The sequence below is a fragment of the Euleptes europaea genome, chromosome 6 (assembly GCF_029931775.1).
Source record: "Euleptes europaea isolate rEulEur1 chromosome 6, rEulEur1.hap1, whole genome shotgun sequence".
NCBI classification, from domain to species: domain Eukaryota; kingdom Metazoa; phylum Chordata; class Lepidosauria; order Squamata; family Sphaerodactylidae; genus Euleptes; species Euleptes europaea.
Genome location: NC_079317.1, coordinates 78,093,618 through 78,119,896, shown reverse-complemented (window position 1 = coordinate 78,119,896; position 26,279 = coordinate 78,093,618). Strand labels below are relative to the sequence as shown.

Here is a 26,279-nt window from a genome sequence, read left to right as displayed (position 1 = left end):
CCCATCCCCTCCTGCCAGTCCAGCCTAGGGTGGCTTCTCCTTTTTAGAGTTTTCTTCCTCCCGAGCCACTGCAGAAGCCCTTGGCTGCTCCTGCTGCTTTCTGCTTCTATGGGAGACACCTGATGGCCTGCCAACTCAATGCGGCTGGGTTGTGGGGCTGGAGGAGGCCCCAAAGCCCTGAGGTTCTGTTATACCATCTGGAGGGCTTAATGTTTCTTCGCGAGCTTTGAGGGAGCCTTCTGGCAGTTGGGAGGTAGCTGGCTGAGCCAGCACCCAGAATCCTTGCACCGCTGGACAATGCTTAACAGTACAATTCTAAACAGAATGACACCCTTGTAAGCCCATTGATTTCAGTGTTCTGAAGAAGGCTATAACTGTTTAGAATTGCATTATAAGTGCTATTGAAAGCAATGGCATAACTTAAGTTACAATGAACTTGCCTACTGCTTTCACTGGAGGTTATTCCCACCTGACTTTAGCTGCATTGGGGTTATAATGAGTTGATTCCATAATCATATTATAGCTAAATTATATAGGCAGACTTGAAAGATTGTTCCCTAAATTATTAATAATTAGTGATGTTTTAAACAATCTGAGGAGTTTAATTTATTCTACATGCACTGACAATGTAATCCTAAGCAGAGTTACACCCTTCCACCAAAGTCAATGGGCTTAGAAGGTGTAACTCTGTATACGACTGCATAGCTCTGCTAGGCTGGGTGTATCTGCTCATGGACTGGGAGTTGCCTTCCTGCAGGCCAGGAGCTACCTTCCCTGGGCTGGGTGCAGAGCCACTTTCCTTAGGTCAGGTGCAACTGTTTGGAGGGCAGGCAATCAGCCCATCAGGGGATTTCCTGCCAACCTGGAAAGCTTTAAGAGGGGAGTGGACATGTTCATGGAGGAGAGGGCCATCCATGGCTGCTAGTCATGATGTAGACCCATTCTCTCCAGGATTAGAGGAGTGTGCCTATTATATTAGGTGCTTTGGAACACAGACAGGATGGTGTTGTTGCAGTCGTCTTGCTTGTGGGCTTCCTGGAGGCACCTTGTTGGCCACTGTGTGAACAGACTGCTGGACTTGATGGGCCTTGGTCTGATCCAGTATGGCATTTCTTATGTTCTTATGTTCCCAGTGGCTACAATGGCCAGTCCATGCCTGGTAGCAACCAATGCAATGTTTTGAGATGGAAATATTAAAGCTCACTTGACATAAATCTCTCCAGCCTTTTGAGAAGCATAATTCTTCCATTCTGGGACAATTTCAGTGTTCATTTGTTGTCTGGGTGGAGACCCCCACCCATCCTCAACCACAGCAACAAACCTGGGCCCATTAGACTTATCTTGCTGGGAGCCACCATGGAAGGAGTGAGGGCCAGTGTTATTGGGAGCCTCAGCCCCAGCCTCCACCAATAGGATGAGCTGCCCTGGGCCCAACGCTGCCACAGGGTTCAGCACCACCATCTCCCTCAGCCGTGGAGACATTGCCGGGGCCTAGCTTCCCTACCTGGTCCCATGCAAATCTGCAGGGCTAAGCGCCGGCAGTAGCATCAGCCAGCACCTGCAGCAGTCTCTCATTACCGGCTGATGATATCATTAGCCAGCATCAAGAAGAAAGCAGCCTCCTTATGCAACATTAGAGAATCCCGGACTGTGTCAGGCTGCTATCTCGGTTTCGTTATTGCCTCTGTCTCTGTGCTGTATTGTCTGCCCCCCAAGGTCGCATACCTAGGCCTGGGAACTCAGCTCCTGGGAAACTGTATTCATGCGTGTAATCTCCCGCCTTTCCTGCCTTATAATATCTCCCAGCTAGTGAGCCTCTCATAGCTGTCATTTTATTCGTTTGCACTGTATGCCTATTTGATCAGTAAAAGCCATCTGTTTGGACTCTATATGACTTTGTGGTGATTTCTGGTTCTGTGGGCCAAGGGCTGACATTATGACAGCTATCCCTCATCTTCACCGTTCTCCTAGCCAGGCTGGAGCCCAGGGGGGTTCGCCTGCCACTTAGATGGGAGCTGTGCAGCTCTCCAGGTGATCTACTACCCTGGAGCCCTTCTCAGAGGACCCTACTCTGTTACAAGACTTAATCGCTGAACTTTTCCGGACGACCCGAGAGGTTTGCCGCTTGAGGGGACTGGTACAGGCGCAGTGGCAATCTCTTACAGGACGTCTCTGGATGTTAACATCGGAGGATACTGATGCTCGTTTAGATCTTCAGGACTTGGATCAATTACTGGACGATGCCCGATTGGCGACTGAGGATTTACAAATATTAACTGGACTTTTGGATAATCTTATTTCTCGACAAACTCTTTCTACCATGGCGGGAGCCCCGCCGGAGGGTTTTTCCCTGATCCCGGATGCGGCCAGCTGCCAGGCTGAGGCCAAGCGAGTCGCTATTAGCACCGCTCTTCTCCTTGTGGAATGTACAAAGGACACCCCGGTAGCCACCTTGGCTCAAGTTTTGACCCCGACGTTTGGAGCCGAGGCATCCGCACTGGCGGTTCGAGTACAACCTCTACTGGGCGGGGAACCTGACCCCATACTCTTGCTCCTCGAGACAGAACTTTTGCCGCGCATTACGGCAGAGACTGCCCTAAGACTTGAGAACGCCAAAGTTCTTGCGGATCAGCAAGCCGCCGAAGCGGCTAGGGTCGCAAGAGAGAGAGAGGCGGCGGAAGCAGCCAGGGCGGCTGCAGCAAGGATTAGGAATCAGGCGAACGTGGACACGCGCCCCAAGGACTATGTACTGGGACTATCAGGTCTAACTTTTTCCCCGGCGTTTGTCCCGTCGCGTGCGACCCAACGCGCACGCCGTTTGGCGGACCGATGTCGAGACTCAGATGAGTCTGAAGACGAGGATTTATATGGGGATAGCTCTCAATGGGCCACGAGCTTCCGAACCAGTAAGCCTCATCTTACTGGTGGCCCAAGTGAGGAGGTTCATCTTTTACGAGCCCAGAATCGGGAGCTCTCCGACCGTGTTGATCAACTCCAGGAAGTAATGGAACTTATGCTTCAAGAGAACAGGCAATTACAACAAACCCTGATAGCTCAGAGACAGCCTGTTCCGATACCGGGTCAGGGGGTACCCGTACAACCACCCGCTAATGTGCCTGCTCCACCCTTACCTCCTGGAGCTCCTGTTGCTCCTCCGCCCGGACCACCCGTGCAACCACCTGCTAATGTGCCTGCTCCACCCTTGCCTCCTGGAGCTCCTGTTGCTCCTCCGCCCGGACCACCCGTGCAACCGGGTCAACCCGCGCCCGGCCCTTGGAAGCAACTCAAATTGAGGACTACGTATGACGGATCTCTTGAGACTTTGCCTTGTTTCTTGCATCAAGTGGACAGTTATATGCGAGAACAAGGTCAACTTTTCCCCACGGAAGATAGCCGGGTGCGGTACGTAGCTTCCCTCCTGACAGGCAAAGCGGCTGACTGGATGGTCCTCCAGTTTGACACCCGCTCTCGTGCGATTCGTTCCCTCAACAACTTCATGACTGCCCTGAGAAGGAGGTTTGAGGACCCCTTCCTGGGGGAAAGAGCCAAAACGGAACTCTTACAATTAAAACAAGGCTCTGCTACAGTTCGGGAATTTGCCGATGAATTTCAGCGACTGGCAAGTAAAATTGTAGGTTGGCCCGAGACCACCCTAATCCATCATTTCAGGGAAGCCTTGCATCCTGACATTCTGAACTGGTCTTACATGCGGGGCGATCCCGATACCCTCGAAGGCTGGATCCTATTAGCCGAGGAAGTGGAAAGCCGCCGCCGCTTTATTTCCCTCGTCCGTCAAAAGCACAAGGAGAAGGGCACCCAAAAGCCTCAACCCAAGGCACCACTGCTCGTCCCACGAAATCCCCCACGTCCGCTCCAGGAACGTGAAGCCCGATTTCAGAGGGGTGCCTGTCTTACATGCGGAGAAATGGGCCACTTTGCAGCCGTTTGCCCACGCCGCCAGGAATTATTTCGTCCCAGCACGACAACCCGCGCCCGAGGTCGTCCACCACGCAGAGGCACCGCGGCCACCCGCAGCGCAGCTCCGGGAAGGCCCACACCCTCTGCACTCCATGCCGGGGACCCAGCCTCCCTGCCTGCTTCCAACGACCCCGCCGGGTCTCGGGTTACAAGTGCCCCATTGGGGGACAGCTTTCCCTCTTCGGATGAGGAAAACCCTTGGATTTCTCCAGCCTTAAACCTGGAATCTCCCCTCGACTTGTCAAAAAACGGCTCCGGTCTGTGGTGAATGGAGCATCTCCACAGACCTCTCAGGATCTTCCTATCAAACCGAATGCTCCTACCAAAATCAAAGAAGTGGACTCCACCGTCTACGTGGATGCAGTTTTACAACAACTTAACGGAGGTCCACAAATCCCCGTCAAAGCACTAATTGACTCCGGTTGCTGTCGCACTCTCATAAGCGAAGCCACGTTTGCTGCACTCAGAGCCGACTCAGAGGCTTTACCCGCTCCCGTCCAATTTGCTCAAATGGACGGGAGCCAATTCCAGGGGGGTCCAGTTGATCACCGCACCATAGGGGTGGCAATGGGAATTGGTTCCCACTGGGAACAAATAGACTTCACTATAGCCCCTATCCGATTTGAAGTGGTCTTGGGAATTAACTGGATTAAAGGACATAGTCCCAGTATTGATTGGGAAACAAACTCTATCTCTTTCGCTAGTCCCACCTGCGACCAGCATCGGCAAAACTTTGCTCTGCCATTTCCGCCCGTTCCAGCATTAACCTCTACTGCCCCAGTACCACCGGCTCTACCCGCTGTATACCGGGACTTTGAAGATGTCTTCGACCTTAGGGAATGTGATGCCTTACCCCCCCCACCGGGCCTCAGACTGTGCGATTGAAGTAGTAAAGGACTGCACATTAACCAAAAGTAAGATTTACCCTATGAGCGCTTCCGAGCGCACTGTCCTCCGGGACTTTTTGGACAAAAACCTCGCCAGAGGGTTCATTCGCCCTTCGAATGCCCCAAACTCGGCCCCCGCGTTTTTCGTCCGGAAAAAAGAGGGCGACCTTCGCCTGTGCATTGACTTCAGAAAGCTCAATGCGGTTACCCAGACCAACGCCTATCCTATCCCATTAATATCGGATATTTTGGGACAATTACAGGAAGGCCGTGTGTTCTCTAAATTAGACTTGGTGGAAGCCTACTACCGAGTCCGTATCCGCGAAGGAGATGAACACCTCACTGCCTTCTCTAGCTGTTTCGGAATGTATGAATTCCTTGTAATGCCATTCGGATTAAAAGGGGCCCCGGGGGTCTTCATGCAACTCATCAATGAAATCCTACATGACCTTCTATATCGTGGGGTGGTGGTCTACTTAGATGACATTCTCATTTATTCGAAAACTGTGGACGAGCATGTGACTCTGGTCAAGGAAGTTCTACAACGCCTGCGTAACCATCAACTGTTCGCTAAACTAGCTAAGTGTGAATTTCACCAAAGCAAACTCACGTTTTTGGGATACATCATCTCCCACCAAGGTCTTCGCATGGACCCCGCCAAAGTCCAAGCCGTCCTCGATTGGACTCCCCCCACCAACCGTAAGCAAGTACAGCAATTTCTGGGATTTGCAAACTTCTATCGGGGATTCATCCCTAACTTCGCCCAAGTGGCTCTACCCATTACGGACCTGCTGAAAACTAAGGGAAAAGTAAGCTCGGCTGCCTTGCCCTCCGCAAAAATCCTATGGACTGAGCAATGCCAAGCCGCCTTTCTGGCCCTCAAACGCCTCTTCACTTCGGAGCCGGTGCTACGGCACCCAGACCCAAATCAAATGTTCATTGTGCAAGTCGATGCTTCCGATGTAGCCATGGGAGGGGCTCTCCTCCAGCAAGGACCGGATGGTCTTCTTCACCCTTGCGCTTACTTTTCAAAAAAATTTGCGCACGCTCAACTAAACTGGCCCATCTGGGAGAAAGAGGCCTCTGCAGTTCATCATGCACTGACTTTATGGCGGCAATTCTTGGAAGGGTCTAAAGTACCCTTTGAAGTTTGGACCGATCACAAAAATCTAGCTGCCCTCACGGGGTCCCATAAGCTATCGGCGAAACAACAACGGTGGGCAGAGTTCTTTGCTCAGTTCCGTTTCACCCTGAAGCACGTCCCTGGGAAGCAGAACGTTCTCGCGGATGCCCTCTCCCGTTTACCACAATATCCGGTAAAACTCGAAAGACCCACCAACTCTCTGTTCACCCCTATGCAACGTGGGGCCCTACCTATGCTGGCTGTGCAAACCCGATCCCAGCATCAGCACACCTTCCCTAACTCGCAAGCTCCGCCAGCCCAACCGGCTGCCCAGCCGCCACCGCAACAGACCGGAGTTCCCGCCCCTCCTACCCCTCCGACCGCTCAGCCGCCTGCAGTCTGCGCGCCGCCGCACGTAAGCACTAGCCCTATAACTGTTTCTCAGATCTCCATGACCGACGGGGGGGCTCCCTCCAAAATCCCCATCTCCGAATCCTTTTTAACTGTCCTTCGGGACCAGTGCCTTTTAGAACGTTCCGCTCATACCCTACCTCCTGGTGTTTTGGAACAAGGGGGGTCCTGGTACAAAGACTCAAAATTGTATGTACCCAAAGCTCTCCGGAAGGACGTTTTACATTTAGCTCATGGAGCCAAAACAGCTGGGCACTTTGGGTTTCTGAAGACCCTTCACTTATTGCGCAGACAGTTCTGGTGGGGGGGAATGCGTTCCGACATTGACTCCTTCATCCGCAGCTGTCCCGTTTGTGCCGCTGCGAAACGATCGCAGGGCAAACCCCCGGGACTGCTACAACCTCTTGAAACGCCCAACAGACCTTGGGAAGTGATTGCTATGGACTTCATGACTGATCTCCCTCTCAGTGGGGGTAAAACTGTGTTGTGGGTTGTTACTGATTTGTTTTCTAAGCAAATACATTTGATTCCATGCGCAGGGATCCCCTCTGCTCAGAAACTGGCCCGCCTCTTCGTGACGCATATCTTTCGTTTACATTCGTTTCCGCGTAAAATAATTTGTGACCGCGGAAGTGGTTTCGTTTCTAAGTTTTGGAAAGCTTTCCTCAAGTTGGTGGGGGTGGAACAGGGATTGTCTAGTGCATACCATCCTCAAACTGATGGTCAAACTGAACGTGTCAATGCTGTACTTGAATGTTATTTGCGTTGTTATGTTAACTACCACCAGGATAACTGGGTGGAACTGTTACCTTTAGCAGAATATGCCTACAATAATGCCATGCATCAATCCACAGGTTTTAGCCCGTTTTTTGCTGTGTATGGACAAGATTTCAGTCCCATCGCTCCTACAGATGATGTAGAGGGGGAGGGGAACCCCGACATTGCCTCCTGGGCACACGCCCTCCGTACCACTTGGCCCTGGCTCGTTAGCAACCTCGACCGGGCCAAACGTAAATACAAAGCGCAAGCTGACAAACATCGCTCCCCCGGGGGTGATCTGCAAGTGGGTGCTTTGGTTTACCTTTCCACCAAAAATCTCCGTTCCACCCAACCGTGCCATAAGCTCAGCGCCAAATTCATTGGCCCTTTCCCCATTACTCGGGTCATAAACCCTGTCACAGTGGAACTGGCTCTCCCCAAATCCTTGAGGCGTGTGCATCCTGTTTTCCACATAAGCCTCCTCAAACCCCATGTTGCTTCTCCACGGTGGCATCCGGACCCACCGCCTGCGCAACCCATCATGGTGGGGGGGGAAGAACACTTCGAAGTCTCCAAGATCCTTGACTCCCGTATTCACCATGGCAATCTGCAATATCTAGTTCGTTGGAAACATTTCCCCCCTGCCTATGACGAATGGGTGCGCGCACGGGATGTCTCCGCCCCCGACCTCGTCGACGCCTTTCACATTGCTTACCCGGACAGGCCAGCCCCCTTGTGAACTGGGAGGGGGCCTTGAGGGGAGCAGAATGTCAGGCTGCTATCTCGGTTTCGTTATTGCCTCTGTCTCTGTGCTGTATTGTCTGCCCCCCAAGGTCGCATACCTAGGCCTGGGAACTCAGCTCCTGGGAAACTGTATTCATGCGTGTAATCTCCCGCCTTTCCTGCCTTATAATATCTCCCAGCTAGTGAGCCTCTCATAGCTGTCATTTTATTCGTTTGCACTGTATGCCTATTTGATCAGTAAAAGCCATCTGTTTGGACTCTATATGACTTTGTGGTGATTTCTGGTTCTGTGGGCCAAGGGCTGACAGACTGCCAGGTAGGGCTACAGAGAGGTTGCTAATCTGGGCCACCTGGCCAAGAATAAGGTGGAAGCAATCCATCCCAGCCGGGCCAGGCTGAGACTCAGAGAAGAATGGGGGAAGGGAAGAATCAACAGGGAGAAAGGAGAAGGCCCCAGGGAGCAGGGGATTGGTCCTGATGGAACTAAAGGAGGGTGGAGAACAGTATAAAGTTTGTGGGAACAGCATAAAGGGAGGGCTCCACAACCAGGCCAAGAATGGAAAAGAGGAAACAGTGAGCCTTGAGCCAAGGCTGAGTGCTTCTAGGGAGCTGGACAAACCTGGGTGCTTCAACCCTTGTCCTGCATTCCTGACGAGTGAGATGCAATGGTGTAGTGTGGAAGGGCTGCACCAGCAGAAGGGGGCACTCACATCTGTGTATGCACGTAAACAATTTGTTTCTCCACATTAATGAGATCATTATATCTTGGTCTGTGCTTTATATGTATAAATAAGGGCTAATGACTAAACAATAATTTGCTTAGGAAAGTAAAGGGCTAAGGTATTAGGAATTAAGTGATGAGTGGCAAATACTCCATTGGGTGTCTTCCCTCTTCTTTGGAGGTAAAAAATACCCCACCCTGCTTCTAACATTCTAAAGAACAAAACTCTACCTCAGGATTTACTTCCTTTAATGTATTTGTTTTAGTGTTTGTGTTTTAGCCAGGTTAACTTAGTCCACAGTGTTGGGAATATGTAAATATGTGCATATCCCATTGTTATTATTCTTGTTCTTAATTAATGTTTAACTTTTAACCAATGCCTGTTTATTTCTAAGAATCTTCACACTCTTGTGGGGCATTAGATTAAATCATGGACCCTGGTATACCCTTGGCAGAACAGTTCCAATAATAGTTGCTCCGAGGAAACACTTCTATAGGCTTCTGACATGTTAAATGGAGACACTCCTCCAGTTGGGGTATAATCATGTGCAGGCCATTTGAGTAATAGTTTAATGGCACTTCTCCATGCTTTCTGACATGCATGTGGATGGCCACTCTAGGTGTGTCTGAATTCACGGTATGCAGGGGGCGGGGGGGCGGGAGATGTGGCGTGATGCTTCATTCTGTGCAATTCTGTGGAGTGAATGTGACTCTCTGGTACACGTGAAAACTGACCGCTAAACTCTTTTTGAAAGGGTTCTAGTTGAAGTGTAATTCGTAATTTATTGTTATGGCCATTGGCCAGCGTAACCTAGTTGAAGTGACTTCTGGGAAATGAGGCTGGAGTAGATACTCAAGCTCCCCTTTTGTTACTTGGAGCGGAGGCTCCCCTTCATTCTCTCTGTATTAGAATTGGCTCTAAGGACTTTTTGCTCTGGTGTTCGCAGAACAGCTGCTGCCAGGCTAGGAGGTAGGCTTGCAGGGGGGAATCCTTAAGCATTTAAATGCCTCAGGGTAGCGCCCCTTGGGAAGAGCAGCACTGTGCTTCATGAGTGGTGACAGGCAGTTAGAGGGTTAGCTACTAAGCCCTGATATGTGGAGCAGGTACCCTCCCCATCCACAAAACTAAGCTTTAGCTGAGCCACTTGAATTAAACCCTCCCCACACATTGGCTGTGCAATTTTCCCACAGGGTCCTGGTTCAGTTTTTAGAATACCTGGATGGCCCAGAAAGAGGCAGTGTTTGGTAAAGGCTCACTTTTTTTTCATCCAACAGACTGTAGAGTCCCCCCACCCCCACCCACAAAAATACTCATATATTATGGACACAAGGGCATAGGAGTATTTTTTTATGTGTATGTGTGAGTACATATACAGTAATACCTCTTTTAATGCTATGGTTATGTTCTTTAAAATAGAGAACTAAGTGAAACAGCTATATAAAAGTTATCGATAACCCTGGTTCTGATGGGGATGCATTCACAGTATTGCCATTTCTTATGTATGACTGGTAACTAGAGGAGGTAGCAACCAGCAGCTGACTGCATCTGTTAGGCTGCTGTGCTGTAGCATCTTGAGAAGACTGGGTCACCTTCTGCATTGAGACTTCCTCCCATGAGAGCTGGCACGTTCTCTGTCAGTTCTGCAGTCCTACTGAGGCCTTATTCCTCATCTGTGCAGATCTTTTATAGATCTCCAACATGGGGGTAGTTATCTTGCCTGAGGAAGTGCCCCATCTTATTCTGCCTGGCCATATTTGAGCTATCATCGTGTGGAGTTGCCGCCCACTCCCATTCTTCCACATTTTATTTTTTTAAAAATTACACTCGTAACAAAGGGTGCTATAATGAAGCAGCTTTATACAGACTTTGTAGGAAGTACTATTACATCTATACAGTGTGTGTGAAATGTAAATGTTAAACAAATACATTCATATCAATATAATTATCAAGATGGCCCCATCTGTAGATCCTTAAATCCAGAGACTGGGGGCATGGAGAGATAACTTGTGCATTCAGTCACGAGTTAATCGAAACCCCTCTGATTTATCAACGTAACAGCTATTCAAAATTCGACAATTAGAGCCAACAATGCTTGGATTAATTTGAAAGGGATGGGTGAAGCAATAACCCAGGGATCTGGGAGTGTTGAGCCAGCACTGACAGTTGTCCCTCACCCAGGAACCAGCTGACTGGCAGAAACAGATGTACACAGGAACAATTTGCATGGGATGTGGGCAATGTGGGGAGATACTCAGGGTGATGGTATGGACTATGAGTAGCCTGGTAACTGCAAGTTTGCTCCTCGACACAGCAATATATGGGAAACAACTGTGGTGGCAATTTCCTGACTGTGTTGCATTCTTGATGGAAGTGGGGTGTCAACATGCCCTTCCCCCTTGAGGGGACAACACCAGACTATTGTGTTTTCTGAAGCTGTGCCTGTTCATCACATGATTAATGTGTTTTATTTGAATATCCTGCCTTACAAGCAACACTACAGACTGTGGGTGGATGGGGCCAATGCAATACTTACTCCGTCCTTCAATGTCAGGTAGGATCTGCCATCTTCTCTCACTGGTATGTACTCAACAAGCAATCAAACAAACAAACATTTTACACAGTGCCTGTAGGACCGTTTCCCTGCTGGGAATAAAAGCAGTTTACTTTCCTGAGGGAGAATGGCTGAAGAAAGGTGGTTTAAAAAAACGAAAACAAAACACCTATCTTTCTCCCCCTTAAAATTGCACCTTTAGTGGCAAAGAGTACTATTTCTGAGAAGTCTAACACAATTTGATAGGGTGGGAAAATTTACAACTGAAAACATCCTTCTTATTGAAACATAATATGGAACTGAATAAATGAATAGATTTTATAATGAATTTAAGTAACGAAATAAGGCTTAAAAAAAAGAAAACATATGAGTTAAAAATGGTGACTATACCTAGAGGCTTCTCACTTTTTCCTTCTGAGCAACAGCTCTTTACACAGCCCTGCAGGTAATTTTAAAATTGTATTTATTTATTTATTTAAAATATTTGTGGGATGTTTGTGAAGTCTGAATAATATTTTTATGAGTGGTTACGATGGGCTTTGGCCAAGTAAAAACACAGGATGCTAACAGCTTTTCCATTCAGGAGGAGGTACCTTTTTGTGTCCTAAAAATTGCATGCCAGAAATTGTGGGATGAGTATGGACAAAAAGGCATGCAGGATGGAGCTACATTAATGAGGGAAGTTTGGTATGATTGGCCCTTCTCCCTTCTCACCACTTAAAAAAGCGTGTAGGATCTACCGCATAGTCAGTGCACCTGAAGAAGCTGTCTGGGTGGTGGCTTAATGGTAATGCTATCTAAAGATGAATGGAAACACAAGAAGCCTGTCTTAGTTTTCTAGCAGACAGGAAGAGATCTACTAAACACCTTCTTCCCATGCTCTGGCTCTAGTCTTGTTTCATATGTTGGGACAGTAGTAGTATTTGGCACCCAGAAACCTCTGAAGAACAAAGTAGCAGCGTCCAAAGGATGTCTTTCAGGACAGGGGCTGCCTTGGCACATTGTAGTCAATAGCAGACAATAGTATCAGGCTGCAGACCATGTATATAACTTCGTACATTTATTTTTATTGTTGTATACGTATTTCCCAGATGTCAATCACTCTGGATGTGTTATTATGAGTTAAATACTTACCTACCCATCGCTTCAAATTCTAGATTTTCTGCCGAGATGCTATGTAGGGGGGTCGTTTCTGTAAAACTGATCTTAGGAAAGTAGGCATTAGGAAAGCAGCTGTTAAATGGATCATTTGTGGGATACACTGTGAGCAGTGTGAAACAAGACAGGTGCAAGTTAAGAACCAGGATTAATTGTTATAAGCAAAGGTGATGGAAAGCATTTATTTTTGTAGATGAGAAGTAAAATGTTCCTCTCTGATCAGTTACAGAGGCGTGCTAAGGTGAATTTTAATTATGACTAAATTGTGGTATTATTCTTTCATACCCTGAACATCTGTTCCCTTCAGGAATGATGATTTATGTGGGCTATCAGTAGAGACAGCTTGCTACAGCTTATGTCACGGTTTGTGGGAAGATGGGGTCGTTTTTCCAAAAATACCAGCTTTTATATGGATACCAGCCAGTGTGTTATTAAGGTAATAAGGGAAAGGGAGCACGACATGTACGCTTTTAATTCTGAAGCCAAATATTGACTTTACCCTTTTTCTTCCAGACCATCTGTTGTTAATGAAGAACACAACTTGGACACTGAACGGTCTAGTTCTTCCTAGAGATGTCAAGAGAAGAAACGTCAAGCCTGTGCTTTTCAAATGCGTGAAGAAACTTGCTGTGAAGTCAAGTATCAGAATTTTGGTATTTAAGAACTGTACGGGGCATGATGGTTATGCAATAACAGCACCCTTGGACCACATAGAAAAGGTGAATTTGGATGTGACAGAGCCCAAATGTACTGGAAACAGCTGATAACAATTTTTTTCTATAGCGTAAACTATACAGTAATATGATGAGAGATTCAGCTATAGACAGTATAAGACACATGCGGTCACTTCCCAGAATCACTGGACAGGCACCATAGTGCATTGCAGTGTTTTGAATTAGTTTTTAATAGGGCTATTCTATCTGTGGTCTGGAATTGTTTTATTCAGATTGCTTCACAATCTGAATTGTCCTGAATACTGCTTTGCAGACTGATCTTAAGACCAGTATGGGAACACCAGATTATAATATGCAGCACCAATTGGTCACCAGGTGCACCAAGCAGAGGAATCTGCCAGGATTCTAGAAAATTCTACTTTGTTAGAATGGTAGAATCATGCATGTGGGAAGGAAATGCATGGAATTCCTTCTGACGTCCTTGTGACACTAGTTTCAAAGAGTATTTGTTGTAAATTCCGGTATGTTCCCCGATAGGAGACAACCCACTTCTTCCACACTGCTTCCCAGAAATAGATCCAGGCATAGGATCTGAATCTAGATGATCCAGTGTGAGTAATTTCTTGTATCACTGTGTACATTAGGAATGCATAGCTTTTCTGTGGTTTGGCTTGTAGCAATTTGAAAAGAGGTATGAGGACCAAGAGCATATTTTTCCTGTTTGTTTTTAAATTGTTAAAGAACAAAAAGAAGAAAACAGTAAGATAAATACGTTGGAGGAAGAAGGGGTGACAGAGTTAGACTGTTGTGGTCAGAATAGTTGAGGAATAGGTGCTTTCTTCAATGTGCCATCTGGGAAAGGTGGGGAGATATGAAGGAAGCAATAGCAGCTTGCCTCTCTTTTAAGAACATAAGAAAAACCATGCTGAATCAGACCAAGATCCATCAAGTCCAGCAGCCTGTTAACAGTAGCCAACTAGGTGCCTCTAGGAAGCCTACAAACAAGACAACAGCAGCATCATTATCCTGCCTATGTTCCACAGCACCTAATATAATAGGCATGCTCCTCTGATACTGGAGAGAATAGGTATGCATTTTGACTAGTATCCATTTTTACTAGTAGCCATGAATAACCCTCTCCTCTATGAATATGTCCACTCCCCTCTTAAAGCCTTCCAAGTTGGCAGCCATCACCACATCCTGGGGCAGGGAGTTCCACAATTTAACTATGCTTTGTATGAAGAAATACTTTATTTTATCATTTTTACCAGCTTCAGCAGATGACCCCACATTCTAGTATTATGAGAGAAGGAGAAAAGTTTCTCCCTATCATCTCTCTCCATACCATGCATAATTTTATAGACCTATATCATGTCTCCCCTTAACTGCCTTCTTTTCAAGCTGAACAGCCTTAAGTGTTTTATAGGGCATTTGCTCTAGACCCCTGATAATTTTGGTTGCTCTTTTCTGCACCCTCTCAAACGTTGCAATATCCTTTTTTTAGGTGTGGTGACCAGAACTGTACACAGTATTCCAAGTGTGGTCTCACCATAGATTTGTACAAGGGCGGTATGAAAGCAAAAGTTTTATTCTCTATTCCTTGTCTAATTATGGTCAGTGTGGAATTTGCCTTTTTCACAGCACCCTCTCACTGGGTTTACATCTTCATTGAGCTACCCACTACCACCCCAAGATCCCTTTCTTGGTCTGTTGCTGCCAGCACAGATGCCATCAGTGTATATGTGAAGTTGGGATTTTTTGCCCCAATATGCATCACTTTACACTTGCTCACATTGAATCTCATTTGCCATTTTAATACTCATTCCTCCAGTTTGAAGAGATCCTTTTGGAGCTCTTCACAGTCCGTTTTTGTTTTAACCATCCTAAATAATTTGGTGTAATCTGCAAACTTGGCCACTGCACTGTTCACCCCCAACTCCAGGTCACTGATGAACAGGTTGAAAAGCACCGGTCCCAACACAGACCCCTGAGGGACCCCACTGCTCACATCCCTCCATTGTGAGGACTGACCATTGATTCCTACTCTCTGCTTCCTATTTTTCGGTTAGCTCTCAATCCATAAGAGGACTTGTCCTCTTATTCCATGACTATGAAGTTTGCTTAGCAGTCTTTGGGGGACTTTCTCAAAAGCCTTTTTGGAAATCCAAATACACAATGTCCACAGGCTCATTCCTGTCCGCATGCTTATTAACACTTTCAAAAAACTCTAAAAAGGTTAGTGAGACAGGACCTACTTTACAGAAGCCATGTTGGGTTTTGCTTAGCAGGGCTTGCCCTTCGATATGCTTGACAATTCTGTCCTCAGTAATGTTTTCCATCAATTTACCTGGAACAGACATTTTTTTAACTTACCATGACCAAACTCTGAGTTTTTGACATGAAATGACAAAAATGATTAAATGGAAGGCAAAGTATACTTCATTAATGAACCAACAAGAGAATTCTTTTTGCAAAAGGTTTTGGCAGTGGCAAAAAATCACCTGAAAATTTTCAGAGGTTATATCAGATAGGAGCCAAATGTGTTTTCCATTCAGACTAAGGGCAGTACACAATGCAGGAAACGTCTTCTATCTCATTTGATTTTCATTGCCACCATATTATGGTGTCACTTACACCAATTTGATTGCATAACATTGGTCATTACATTTGCTACATGATTCCTGATTGGTTGGGATAATTTGAGGAAGGACAAAGGGGGTGATTGGTATTATTGAAGCTACAAAGCAGAAACTATGGGTATGAACAGCCGTAAAAAGCCATGAATCAATGTAGACAAGGAGCTGAGGGGATTATTACAGCACCTCTGAAAAAAAGCAAATGGATAAACTTTTGATTTAATTAAATAAAGTTTTTAGAAGTTATGAGAGTTTAATAAGATTTTTTTCCCAGTTTTTAGATATTTGCACCATGCGACTGAACCTTACTTTGCCAGCTAAGAATGTGTACAATATGCATGGAGAAAAAATTGAAGATCTCATGAATGGTAAGTAACATTTATACATTCTTTTGATTCTTAAAAATACCCTAACACCGCTTAATAAATGACCTGAATCAGCTGGTTAAGAACATACAAACAGGTATTCTGGATCAGACTAATAGTTTGTGTAGTCCAACATCTTATTTCATGTAGTGGCCCCAGAAGGCCTATAACCTGGGCATGGATGCCAAGACATCAACCTATTGATCTCCCCCAGTACTTCCAACAGAGGGTTACTACCTCCAAAGTTGGGAGCTTGCTTTTGTGTGAGCGCCACACAGATACATATGCCCAAATTAGAGTGGGAATATCTGGTTCCCTAATTAACGTTATTCCAACTTGTAAAGGAGTAAAACGGGTGCATTCTGGCTCCCCTGTATTTAATCTATATATTAATGATTCCATTTAGTCATAGTGGCTAATAGGTCAACCAATGGCTGTGCTCCATAAATTTGTCTTAGGACATTTTAAAACTAGTGAATGTGACTACATTCTGTGGAAGTGAATTTCACAGATGCTTTCCTTTTGTCTGTCTTGAATCTACCACCCATCAACTTCATTGGGTTCTTTCTATCCATTTTCTTAATCTCATACAGTTTTCTAAACCTAATCATGTTCCACCTTTACTTGTCTTTTCTCTAAACTGAAAATCTGTAATAAATGTATCCTTTTCTCATAGGGAAGATGTTCCAAACCCTTCAACGCTTTTCTTCTGCTTGGTAGCAGATGACCTGTCTACTTACCTTCTCCAGATCAGTAAACTTTGTCTCAAGGGCACATTCTTGTTCCCTGGAAACCAGGAGTTAATTACACCAATGAAATGGCTATAGCTTTTGCCCAATCTGTGCAGTGCAGTACAGTGGATAGACTCCACCCTCTGCTGACTTCATCCACCCTGTTGCTGAACATGCACTGTTGCTGAACTCACGCCTTCTCATCCCTTTGAGGTGTGTGGTCGCTGTGGTTATGTCACTTCATTGCCAGGGCTGTCTTGCTCACAGAATTAATTTTTGAATGTATAAATGTTTGAAAAATGAGCAGAATTATTCCAGTATGGTTAAGAAACCTTTATAAATGTAAAATGTTACCCCCTTCTATGATCCAGAACACATAGTTGGAGCGGTCCCAATGGAAGGACTAAAGCATGGGGCAGCAATGCCTCTGTACAGGCAAATGACGTCTTCTTCCCTTAGTGTCCAAGGGCAGCTAATAGAGCTTAGTGGGCTTGCCCTGCCTGTTTTCTATGGAAGAAGAGATGCAAATATTTAGGACTAGCTTTTACTTCTTTCTGACTTTTCCTTTTCTCCCTGTGTGTTTTCTTCCCTTAGCTCATCATGGAGTTCTCTATTCATCCACATGGACTTCTTGGATCCCCTACTTGAGCTTGTAAGAGCTCTTGTTTTAGAAGAGCCCACCCTTTGCTTTTGCTTTTCCCTTTTAGCATTCTTGCCCATGGAATTACTCTTATCATGCCTCTGAGTTCATTAAAGTCTGCCTTACTAAAATCTAATTTACACATCTGGCAACAAACTGCCTTAGCCCTCCACAGCAAAAGGAATTCTATGAGGTCACGGTCACTTCCCCCTACAATCCCCACCACCTTCACCACATCTACCAACTCTTGTCTGTTGGTTAATATTAAGTCGAGTACGGCCGAGCCCCTCGTAGCTTCCACCACCATTTGAAAAAGGAAGAAGTTGAAGTCACCTCTAACTTCAAGGTCATGTTGTTTGACACTATACTTTCCCTTGCTCCTGGCACTATCCTTCCCCTAAGCTCCCCCAACAAGCTGGAGCTTTGACTGCAGACGTCCCTCTGTTTGTGTAGTCAGTACCCCCTGCCCCCACAGGATATGTATGTGTCCTCTCTCTCCCTAGCAATAGGTGCTGATTGTTTGCTTGTTTGTCTCATGATTTTGCAAGTTCTAAGTTTTGTGGTAGTTATAATTTATTTATTATTCATTTATCTGATAAATTTTATCCCACCCTGCCTCTAAAGGCCTCAGGGCGTATATATCATACTTGCCCCCTCCATTCTTTCTTTACAACAACCCTATGGAGTAGGCGAGGATGAAAATGAGTGACTGGCCTTAAGTCACCCAATAAACTTCATGGCTCAGTTGAGATTTGAACCTGGTTCACCCACATCCTAGTCTAACACTAGCTTCTACACCACACTGGCATTCAAAGGTTAAGCTATAAAAACTGTAACATTGTTCTCAGTGTGTTACCTCCCCGATTGAGGTTTGCAGAGGAAAAACAATCCTCAGAATCACTCTTATAACTAAAAGATTAGCTGTTGTCTCTTACCAAGCAATGGTATAATGAGGCCCAGGCCTATTTCTGTTTTCAAAATTTCTGTAGATTCAGGTTTTGTTTTGTTTTTTAGTATTTTGAAGTCTTGGCAGTTGGTTGTAAGTGCAGAATTATAAGTGCAAACCTGCTGCAAGTGTATGGTTACATCCAAGAGGGATAATATTGTTAGTATTCTTAGTCTGATCTAAAAACAACAGTCTTGGGGCATATTAAAGACTAATTGTGGGATAAATTCATATGTACTGGGGCACGCTTTGTCATTATGGAAATTTATTTGTTGTAGAGGTGCAAGGTCAAGATGGTATAGTGAACCATCATGTTGTAGCTGTAAAAGCCATTGATCATGATAATGCTTGTCAAATATGGGTTGTTCCTTGTCACAAAATATGTGGACAAGCTTTTGTAATTCAAATAGCAGCTTAAGAAGCATAGTGCTCTTCTTTTCATGAAGTTGATCCAGCCAAATTAAAGCATTACTAAGTACCATTGATTTTTATGGCAGCATTGAAAATACGCTCACATATTTTCCATTCAGATTAATGTAATTTAAAAGTCCTTAAGTGGACTTTGTCTACGGTGATTTTATTCCTAAAGGCCATCACAAGTTTTGTGATTTTACTTACCATGATCCTGGATATCACTCTTTCCACAACCACTTAACGTGTTGAGGTAGCTATCAAAATGTATTACCAACTTCAAGAAATGAACTAAGAAGGAATTCATTACATATTATTCTAAAAAGATAACAGTATGGAATTGTTGTCTGAATTGCCTGAACACATTGATGAGACCAGCGCTAAGAGTGAAAAAATACTGGACAATGAACTTGAAGTTCAGTCCTGTTTTTACCTTTGATGATACACACATGCGCATATATGTGTGTGTGTGTTATTCAAAAAGTATGTAGTAGGGTGGTAGAAGTAGGAAAGAGGCATGAAGTGTATTGGAAAACTACCAAATGTCCCCTGCAAATGGACCCTATTCAGAATCAGTAAGCGTGTGATGAGTGAAGTGGTTTTGAATATCGCCTTTAGATTCCATGCTGTTACAAGGCCAGCCCCGAACATGGCAACTCTTATTTCCACACACAGTACCTCTTCACTCTCAATTTAACCCAAAAATCTGATGAACCCATTACTCCATACTTGATTTCATGGAACAAGGAGTAGATATAGTTACAAATGATCAATCACAAGCCGTGAACCAAAGCAGCAAGGCATTAACAATTCACACCATTTTGGTCCACTTGCTCAAGCAGAAGATGTGCCAGCATTTTTAATGCACAGCGTCTTAGCTCAGTTTTAGAAAAGGCATGACTCAGGTTACATTTTAGAAAGGAAGGGATTTCATACTTACTACCATTGGGTGTCGGAGTTCACGAACGTCTAAACAATTAACATAACCAGGTGTCGTGTAAAGACTACAATGGATGAATATCTAAATTTAATGTTGCTCAGGTAAACTAAAACAACAACAACAAATGACCTAAGAAATGTTTCTTCCCCAATATGGCCATGTTCTCTTAGACTGCATTTACAAATCAGCATCTTGTTCAGCAGTATTGTAACACAGCAGACCCCACAGGCATATGCCGTCAATTTAATGGGATCAGTGAAGAAGCAAGGCAGCTGTGAAAGATTGCTTTAAGTACAGCAATCGTGTGCTTGTCATTCTGTTCAATACTGGAAAAATCCAAATTCGGGTAGGCATCAGTATTTAAGAAAATGACTGCTAAAGCATCTCTCATAAGTACCTTGGGGACAATAAGATTTGACATATAACACGTAAACAAAAGTACACAACAGCTGTTAGATTAGTTTTGTTTGAGTAAAATACGTCGGGATCATTTAAACGTAGCATGTGTTCTCTCCATCACTTAGGCTGAGTCTGCAGACCACACTTTTGAATATTGTGCACCAATTTCTCTAAGCCCCAGAGTTGCATAACTTACTAAAATAGTACGAGAAGAATGCATTAAAGTAATTGTGTGGTTCGAAAGAGAACTCCTACTGTTCGTGAACAGCAAACACTACACAACTTATTTAATTTTATTTGATAAAGACTGCGTAATCTTCAAGGTTTCTTTCACTTTTGCTGGATTCTTAATACTTAATTAAATATTTTTTCAAGGATTTTGAAAATAATCCTTATACATTGTTTTCATTAATGCCAGTGAGAGCAACCAAAGAGGTTGATATGGGATATATCCAGAAGGCCAAAAACTCCAAGCCCTGAGGTACATGGTAGCTAGGGTTGCCAGGCCCCTCTTCATCACTGGTGGGAGGTTTTGGGGCGGAGCCTGAGGAGGGCAGGGTTTGGGGAGGGACTTCAAGCCACAGAATCCAATTGCCAAAGCAGCCATTTTCTCCAGGTGAATTGATCTCTGTCGGCTGGAGATCAGTTGTAATAGCAGGAGATCTCCAGCTAGTACCTGGAGGTTGGCAACCCTAATGGTAGCCATAATAAGTGTGATTACGGCAACCCACAATAATTATGGGAACTGCAAGTTTCTTGCTAATTAATGGAAGGCAATAAGAAGAAAGTTGTTATATTGCAGTTTTAAAACTAGCTTTGTGGAACAGAGCTCATAAGTTTAAGCAAAGTTGAAAGGTTTCCTTGGAGTAGATCCTGTGGATCAATGCTTCAGTGAAAGGCTCCTTGAGCAAGAGGAAACTTCTGCTATTAACATAATACCTCTGCAGCAAGTTAAGATAGGTATGATTAAATGGATGCAGAACTTTGGAGAGATGATCCCTATGCAAACTTGGGAAAGAATGGTGATGACTGATGTAAAATTTTCGATGTCGCAAGCCGTAAGAGAAAACTGGTATAAGATGTTCTACAGATGGTATTTTGCACCAAAAGACTTGCAAAAGATGTACAAATCCAGTCAAGCAAATTGTTGGAAATGTTTGGAAACAGAAGGAACTTTTTTTCACCAATGGTGGACATGCAAAAAGGCTCAGAAGTACTGGAAATTAATACATAAAGAAATTCAAGCTACTCTGCATACAAACTTTGATTTAAACGCCAAGTACATGCTGCTTGGGATAATCGCTACTAAGATAAAATCCATCCACAGAGAACTCTTCCAGTATGCGACAACGGTGGCAAGAATTTTGTTCGCGACATACTGGAAAGCCGAGAATGTTCCGGAATTATCAGAATAGATTACGAAATTGCACGAGTTCGCAAGTATGTCGAGACTAACAAACCTGCTCTGAAGAAAGTTGATTGATGATTACAAGCAGAGATGGCAATTATTTTTTGATAGATATGCATGATAAAACCATGTTTATGAAATGAGGGATCAGGATTATACTTAAACAAAAGTTGAAAAGCTATTTCAAACAGATTGGATTACTGTATTTTTAATGTCGGGTTTAGCTTTTTATAATGGAAATACAGATACAGTTATTAGTAGAAGTTTATGTCGGGAATTGCTCTAGTAAAGATTGATGAAGTATAGAATAGAAATGAAGTATCAATGAGTTTTGAATATCAGTTAAATGTTGTATTTTTATAAGAGATCTTATTCTAGGGTAAGAATAAATTGACGGGTTATCCTGGGCACAGATATGAAATGAAATGTTAAATTTTCCCTATCTGTTTCTTTCCCTTCTTTTTTCTGTACCCCCTATTAAAAAATGAATAAAATGTATTAAAAAACAAAACAAAAAACATAATACCTCTGCAGGATCCTACCCAATGCCTTCCCAAACGAAGTCAGTCTCAGCAATGCATACCATATGAGGTATGAGATAATTTCTACTTCATTTTGTAAAAAATTAGGGACAGAGAGTAGATCAGTGGCAACTTCTTTATCACCGTTTCCACATCTTATCAAACTTCTGACAAAACATTTGGTTGCTACCATTCCCTCCTCTCCACAAAAATTGCCCTATTCCTTTTATTTTATTCAAAATGGGTTAAAATCTTCCCACTAAATAAAAGGACTGATTTGGCTGCGAACTTCCTCAATCACTTTTGTTTTAATTGTGGTATATTGTATGTCCTATTTATTTGAGCAGAGAAAATGTATCAGTACACACTATCATGCCCTGTGGATAAGTATGTCTTCCTATCGACAGGGTCTTAAACCCTGCAAACCGTGTACCTCTCTTCCTATGTTTAGACTATTTCTTTGATATAAAATTTTATCTTAAATAACTTGCTTATATGGTAACATATTTTCCTATCTCTTGTTAGTATTCAACCCTCCTTATTATCCCATAAGCTACTTCTGCTGCCTGCTTCCAGAATAATCATAGTTGCTTATACCTTAAATGTCTTTATCCACCTTTACAAATAAAGATTGTGTAGTGCATTTGTCCAGTTCCCTTCCACTTTAGCAAAAATGTAGCTTTGCTCATGAAGTAGAACTTTCCTGCTTTCCCCTTTCCATTGTGCTTCAAAATAGTGTCCTATATGAGATATGGAGATATGCAGTGGGACCATGAATTGGTGCAAATCCCTCCATCCACTGATGACAGTTCATTCTGCTTTGCCACCTAGGCTTTCTTGTGCAGCATCAGCCTAGGCTTGGTGGATGGGGAGGGGCGATGGCCATGGTCTATCAGACCTCTATGGCACTTGCCAGATGCTTTGTTAGCCAGAGGCCTAGTTTTGAGTGTATATACCTGAAGCTGGGGACTCAGGACAGAATAAGGATTCTGTTGGTGCCCACCCTGCTGCCCATCTGACTATCGTGGACTTGGCACTGAGGTTTGTTGTCCTTGATACTTCAGTGTTCACGTCAAAGCTGCCCTATCAGGAACATCTCAGGACTTCATGGCCACCGTGACAACCATGGGGCTGTCCCAGAACATTCTGCTACCTATATATACAGCAGGTCTTACACTTGATTTGCTTTTCTCTGGGGATAAGGTACATGCTTTGGTAATGGGGGAATTTTCTACTTTGCCCTCGTCATGGACTAACCATTATCTAGTGAGAACCTCTGCAAGTGCGTGGGGACAATTAGGATGGTCCACCCCAGGAGGCTGACTAATCCGGAGGGGTTCCTGATGTCTCTTAGGGATTTTCTGATCAGAAAGGTTGGTGCTCCTGTTGTAACCTAGTTGATCTGTGGAATCTGAAGATGAGCTGTGTTGTGCCCTGAGCACTCTCTTTCCTTCCTTGGAGTCAAGAATGCCCCTTGGTTTACTGAGGAGCTTCAGATGATGAAACGTTTTGGCAGACAATCAGAGCACCAGTGAAGAAAAACAAATGCAACTGAACACCACACTGTGGTAGTGATGACAGTGAAGTGAGCTTACTTTTCTATCACTGTTGTGTCTGTACAATGTTATCCAGTGGAGCTTTTATGAGTTGTGAAGGGGCTTTTATCTCAAACCCCAGAAAATGTTGAACCATAAAGCATACAAGCCTGCTGTGATTCCCATGTAATGCATTTTGAAGATGAAATTTCTCATGACTTAGACACCACAGCTGGACTGGTTCAATCTCAGGATGATATTGGAGTGCACACTGGTGCTAACTGTATGGATGACTTTCACTTGGTGAGGACTGATGATGGGGACAGAGTACTTCGAAGTGTGCAGCCCACCATGTCCAGTCATCACACTTGCCTCTCATGGCTAACACTATCATGCCAGGATGGGTTGGTTGACTGACTGCTTTGAAAGAGGTGATTGTGAGATTCTTTCTGAAGAAGGCATCTGTGGACATAAATGACCCAAGCAACTACTGCCCATTGGCTAATGTTCCATTCTTGGTCAAGTTGCTTGAGCAGATGGTGGCTTCACAGCTTCATGCAGTCTTGGAGGAGATGGATTATCTATACACATTTAAATCTAAATTCAGGCATGGCTTTGGGATGGAATTGGCCTTGGTAGCCCTGACTGATGACCTTTGCTGTGAAAGTGGCAGGAGGAGTGCATCCCTGTTGATTCTCCTGGACCTGTCAGCAGCTTTCAGTACCATTAACTATGGTATCCTTCTGGAGATGCTGGCTGAGCTGGAAGTAGGGGGCATTATGCTTCTGTGGTTCTCCAGAAGGTGGTGCTGAAGGACTGCTACTTGGCCCTATGGCATTTATGCCGTGGGGTCCTGCAGAGTCTTGTCCCCCATGACTTTTATCATCTACATGAATGGCCCAGGCTAGCCTGATCTCGTCGGATCTCAGAAGCTAAGCAGGGTCAGCCCTGGTTAGTATTTGGATGGGAGACCATCAAGGAATACCAGCGTTGCTGTGCAGAGGAAGGCACTGGCAAACGACCTCTGTTAGTCTCTTGCCATGAAAACCCCAAAAGGGGTCGCCATAAATCGGCTGCGACTTGACGGCACTTTACACACACACACATGAAACTGCTGGGAATATGTCATCTTGAGATTTGCAGTGAGTTGTCATCAATATGTGGATTACACCTGGCTCTATTCCTCCTTAACAGCTAAGCTGGGCGGGTCTGTGGAAGTATGAATAAGATAATGCAATGGGTGAAGCTCAGTCCAGACAAGAATGAGGTGATTTTCAATAGAAAAGCTGGTCAGGGACTGTAGACTCAGCCTGTCCTAGAAGAAGATGCAGTCCCCCTGAAGGAAGAGGTTCATAGCTTGTGACTGGATCGTGACCTACTGTTGGAGGCTCAGGTCACCTGCATGGCATGTGGTTCCTTTTGTCAGCTCTGGATGGTTCACCAGTTATGGCTGTTGCTCAAAAAGCTTGATCTAGTGTCAGAGATCGAGCTGTGATCGCATCCAAGTGAGTTTACTATAATGCACTTTACATGGACTGCCTTTGAAAATGGCCAGAAACTTCAAATGGCCCAAAATGCGGCATCCAGACTACTATCAGAAATTGTTTACAGGGATGGTATCAGCCCTGTGCTGAACAATCTGCACTGGTTATCCACCTGTTTCTGGGCTCAATTCAGAGTGCTGGTTCTTATCTTTAAGGCCCTAAATGGCTTGGGGCCAGGATACTTAAAGGACGGTCTCTTCCCATAATATCCAGCCTGCCGTTTAATATCTGCCTCTCAGGCCCTGCTCTCTGTGCCCCTACCTTTAGAGGTGAGATGGGCAGAGACACAACATTTCCTGCAGTGGCACATCACCTTTGGAACACCCTCCTCCTTGAGGCTAACCTAGCGCCTACTTTTCCCCCAGGCTTTTAATTATCTTCTCAACTTTTTAATGTTCTGCTTCTGTTTTATGGGTAGTTTTTTATACTGCTTATGTCTAATGGTTGTTTATAATGGCTTGTTTTTAATATTGTGACATAGTTTTAATTGTGAGCCACGTTGTGCAGGAATCTGAAAAGGTGCTATAGAAATATCCTCAAAAAATAAGTAAATAAATCATTATAATAATCTGATGCCACAATCAAATATTAGCCAGCTTTCATTAATAAAAAAGGTTTTCTGAATGATTTTTTAAAATTGTATATAGCCATTATAGCCATAGGCTATCACAATTTGCTAAAACAAATAAATAAAATACAAATATAATAGATTAGCAAGTAAAATATTAAATAGATAATGGGATATACTAAAAAAATTCAATTTAAAAGAAAAATAGCTTCTTATTCTGATACCACGTTAGACCTTATTTTCTTTGCTGCAAGAGCAAACAAAGAGACTCTATATGATGCATATGCATCAATATCTGATAACAGAAATATAATTTTCTCTGCATCTGAGTGTGTATTGATATCAGATAATATTCCTACCAAAAATTTAGCCCTGGGTCCTCCATACAATGGCAAAATAGGATGTGATGAGGCAAGTCCTCCACAAATACAAACACGTTGATCCCTTGGTGTTCGAGAGTAACGCCCCGCCAATATAGCTGTTGGCATAGTTTGAAAGCGTAATGATGTGAAGGACGCTCTAAGATTGTAATTTGCGATGTTGGCTCACAACGACAGCACATATACTAAAATAAGTTCACAGCTATTTCTTTTCATTGCAGAATTATAAAGGAAAACTCCAGGCTGCA

The 26,279-nt window shown here is 44.3% G+C and overlaps 1 protein-coding gene across 1 annotated transcript in view; it reads left to right on the top strand.

Moving 5' to 3' along the window:
- The window catches only part of DCDC1 (doublecortin domain containing 1), a 336,080-nt gene that overhangs the window by 28,819 nt on the left and 280,982 nt on the right, over positions 1–26,279 (top strand). Inside the window, exons 5-6 of the mRNA XM_056851932.1 lie at positions 12,847–13,052; positions 15,918–16,011. Of these exons, the coding sequence (XP_056707910.1) occupies positions 12,847–13,052; positions 15,918–16,011 (300 nt within the window). The remainder of the gene's footprint in view (positions 1–12,846; positions 13,053–15,917; positions 16,012–26,279) is intronic.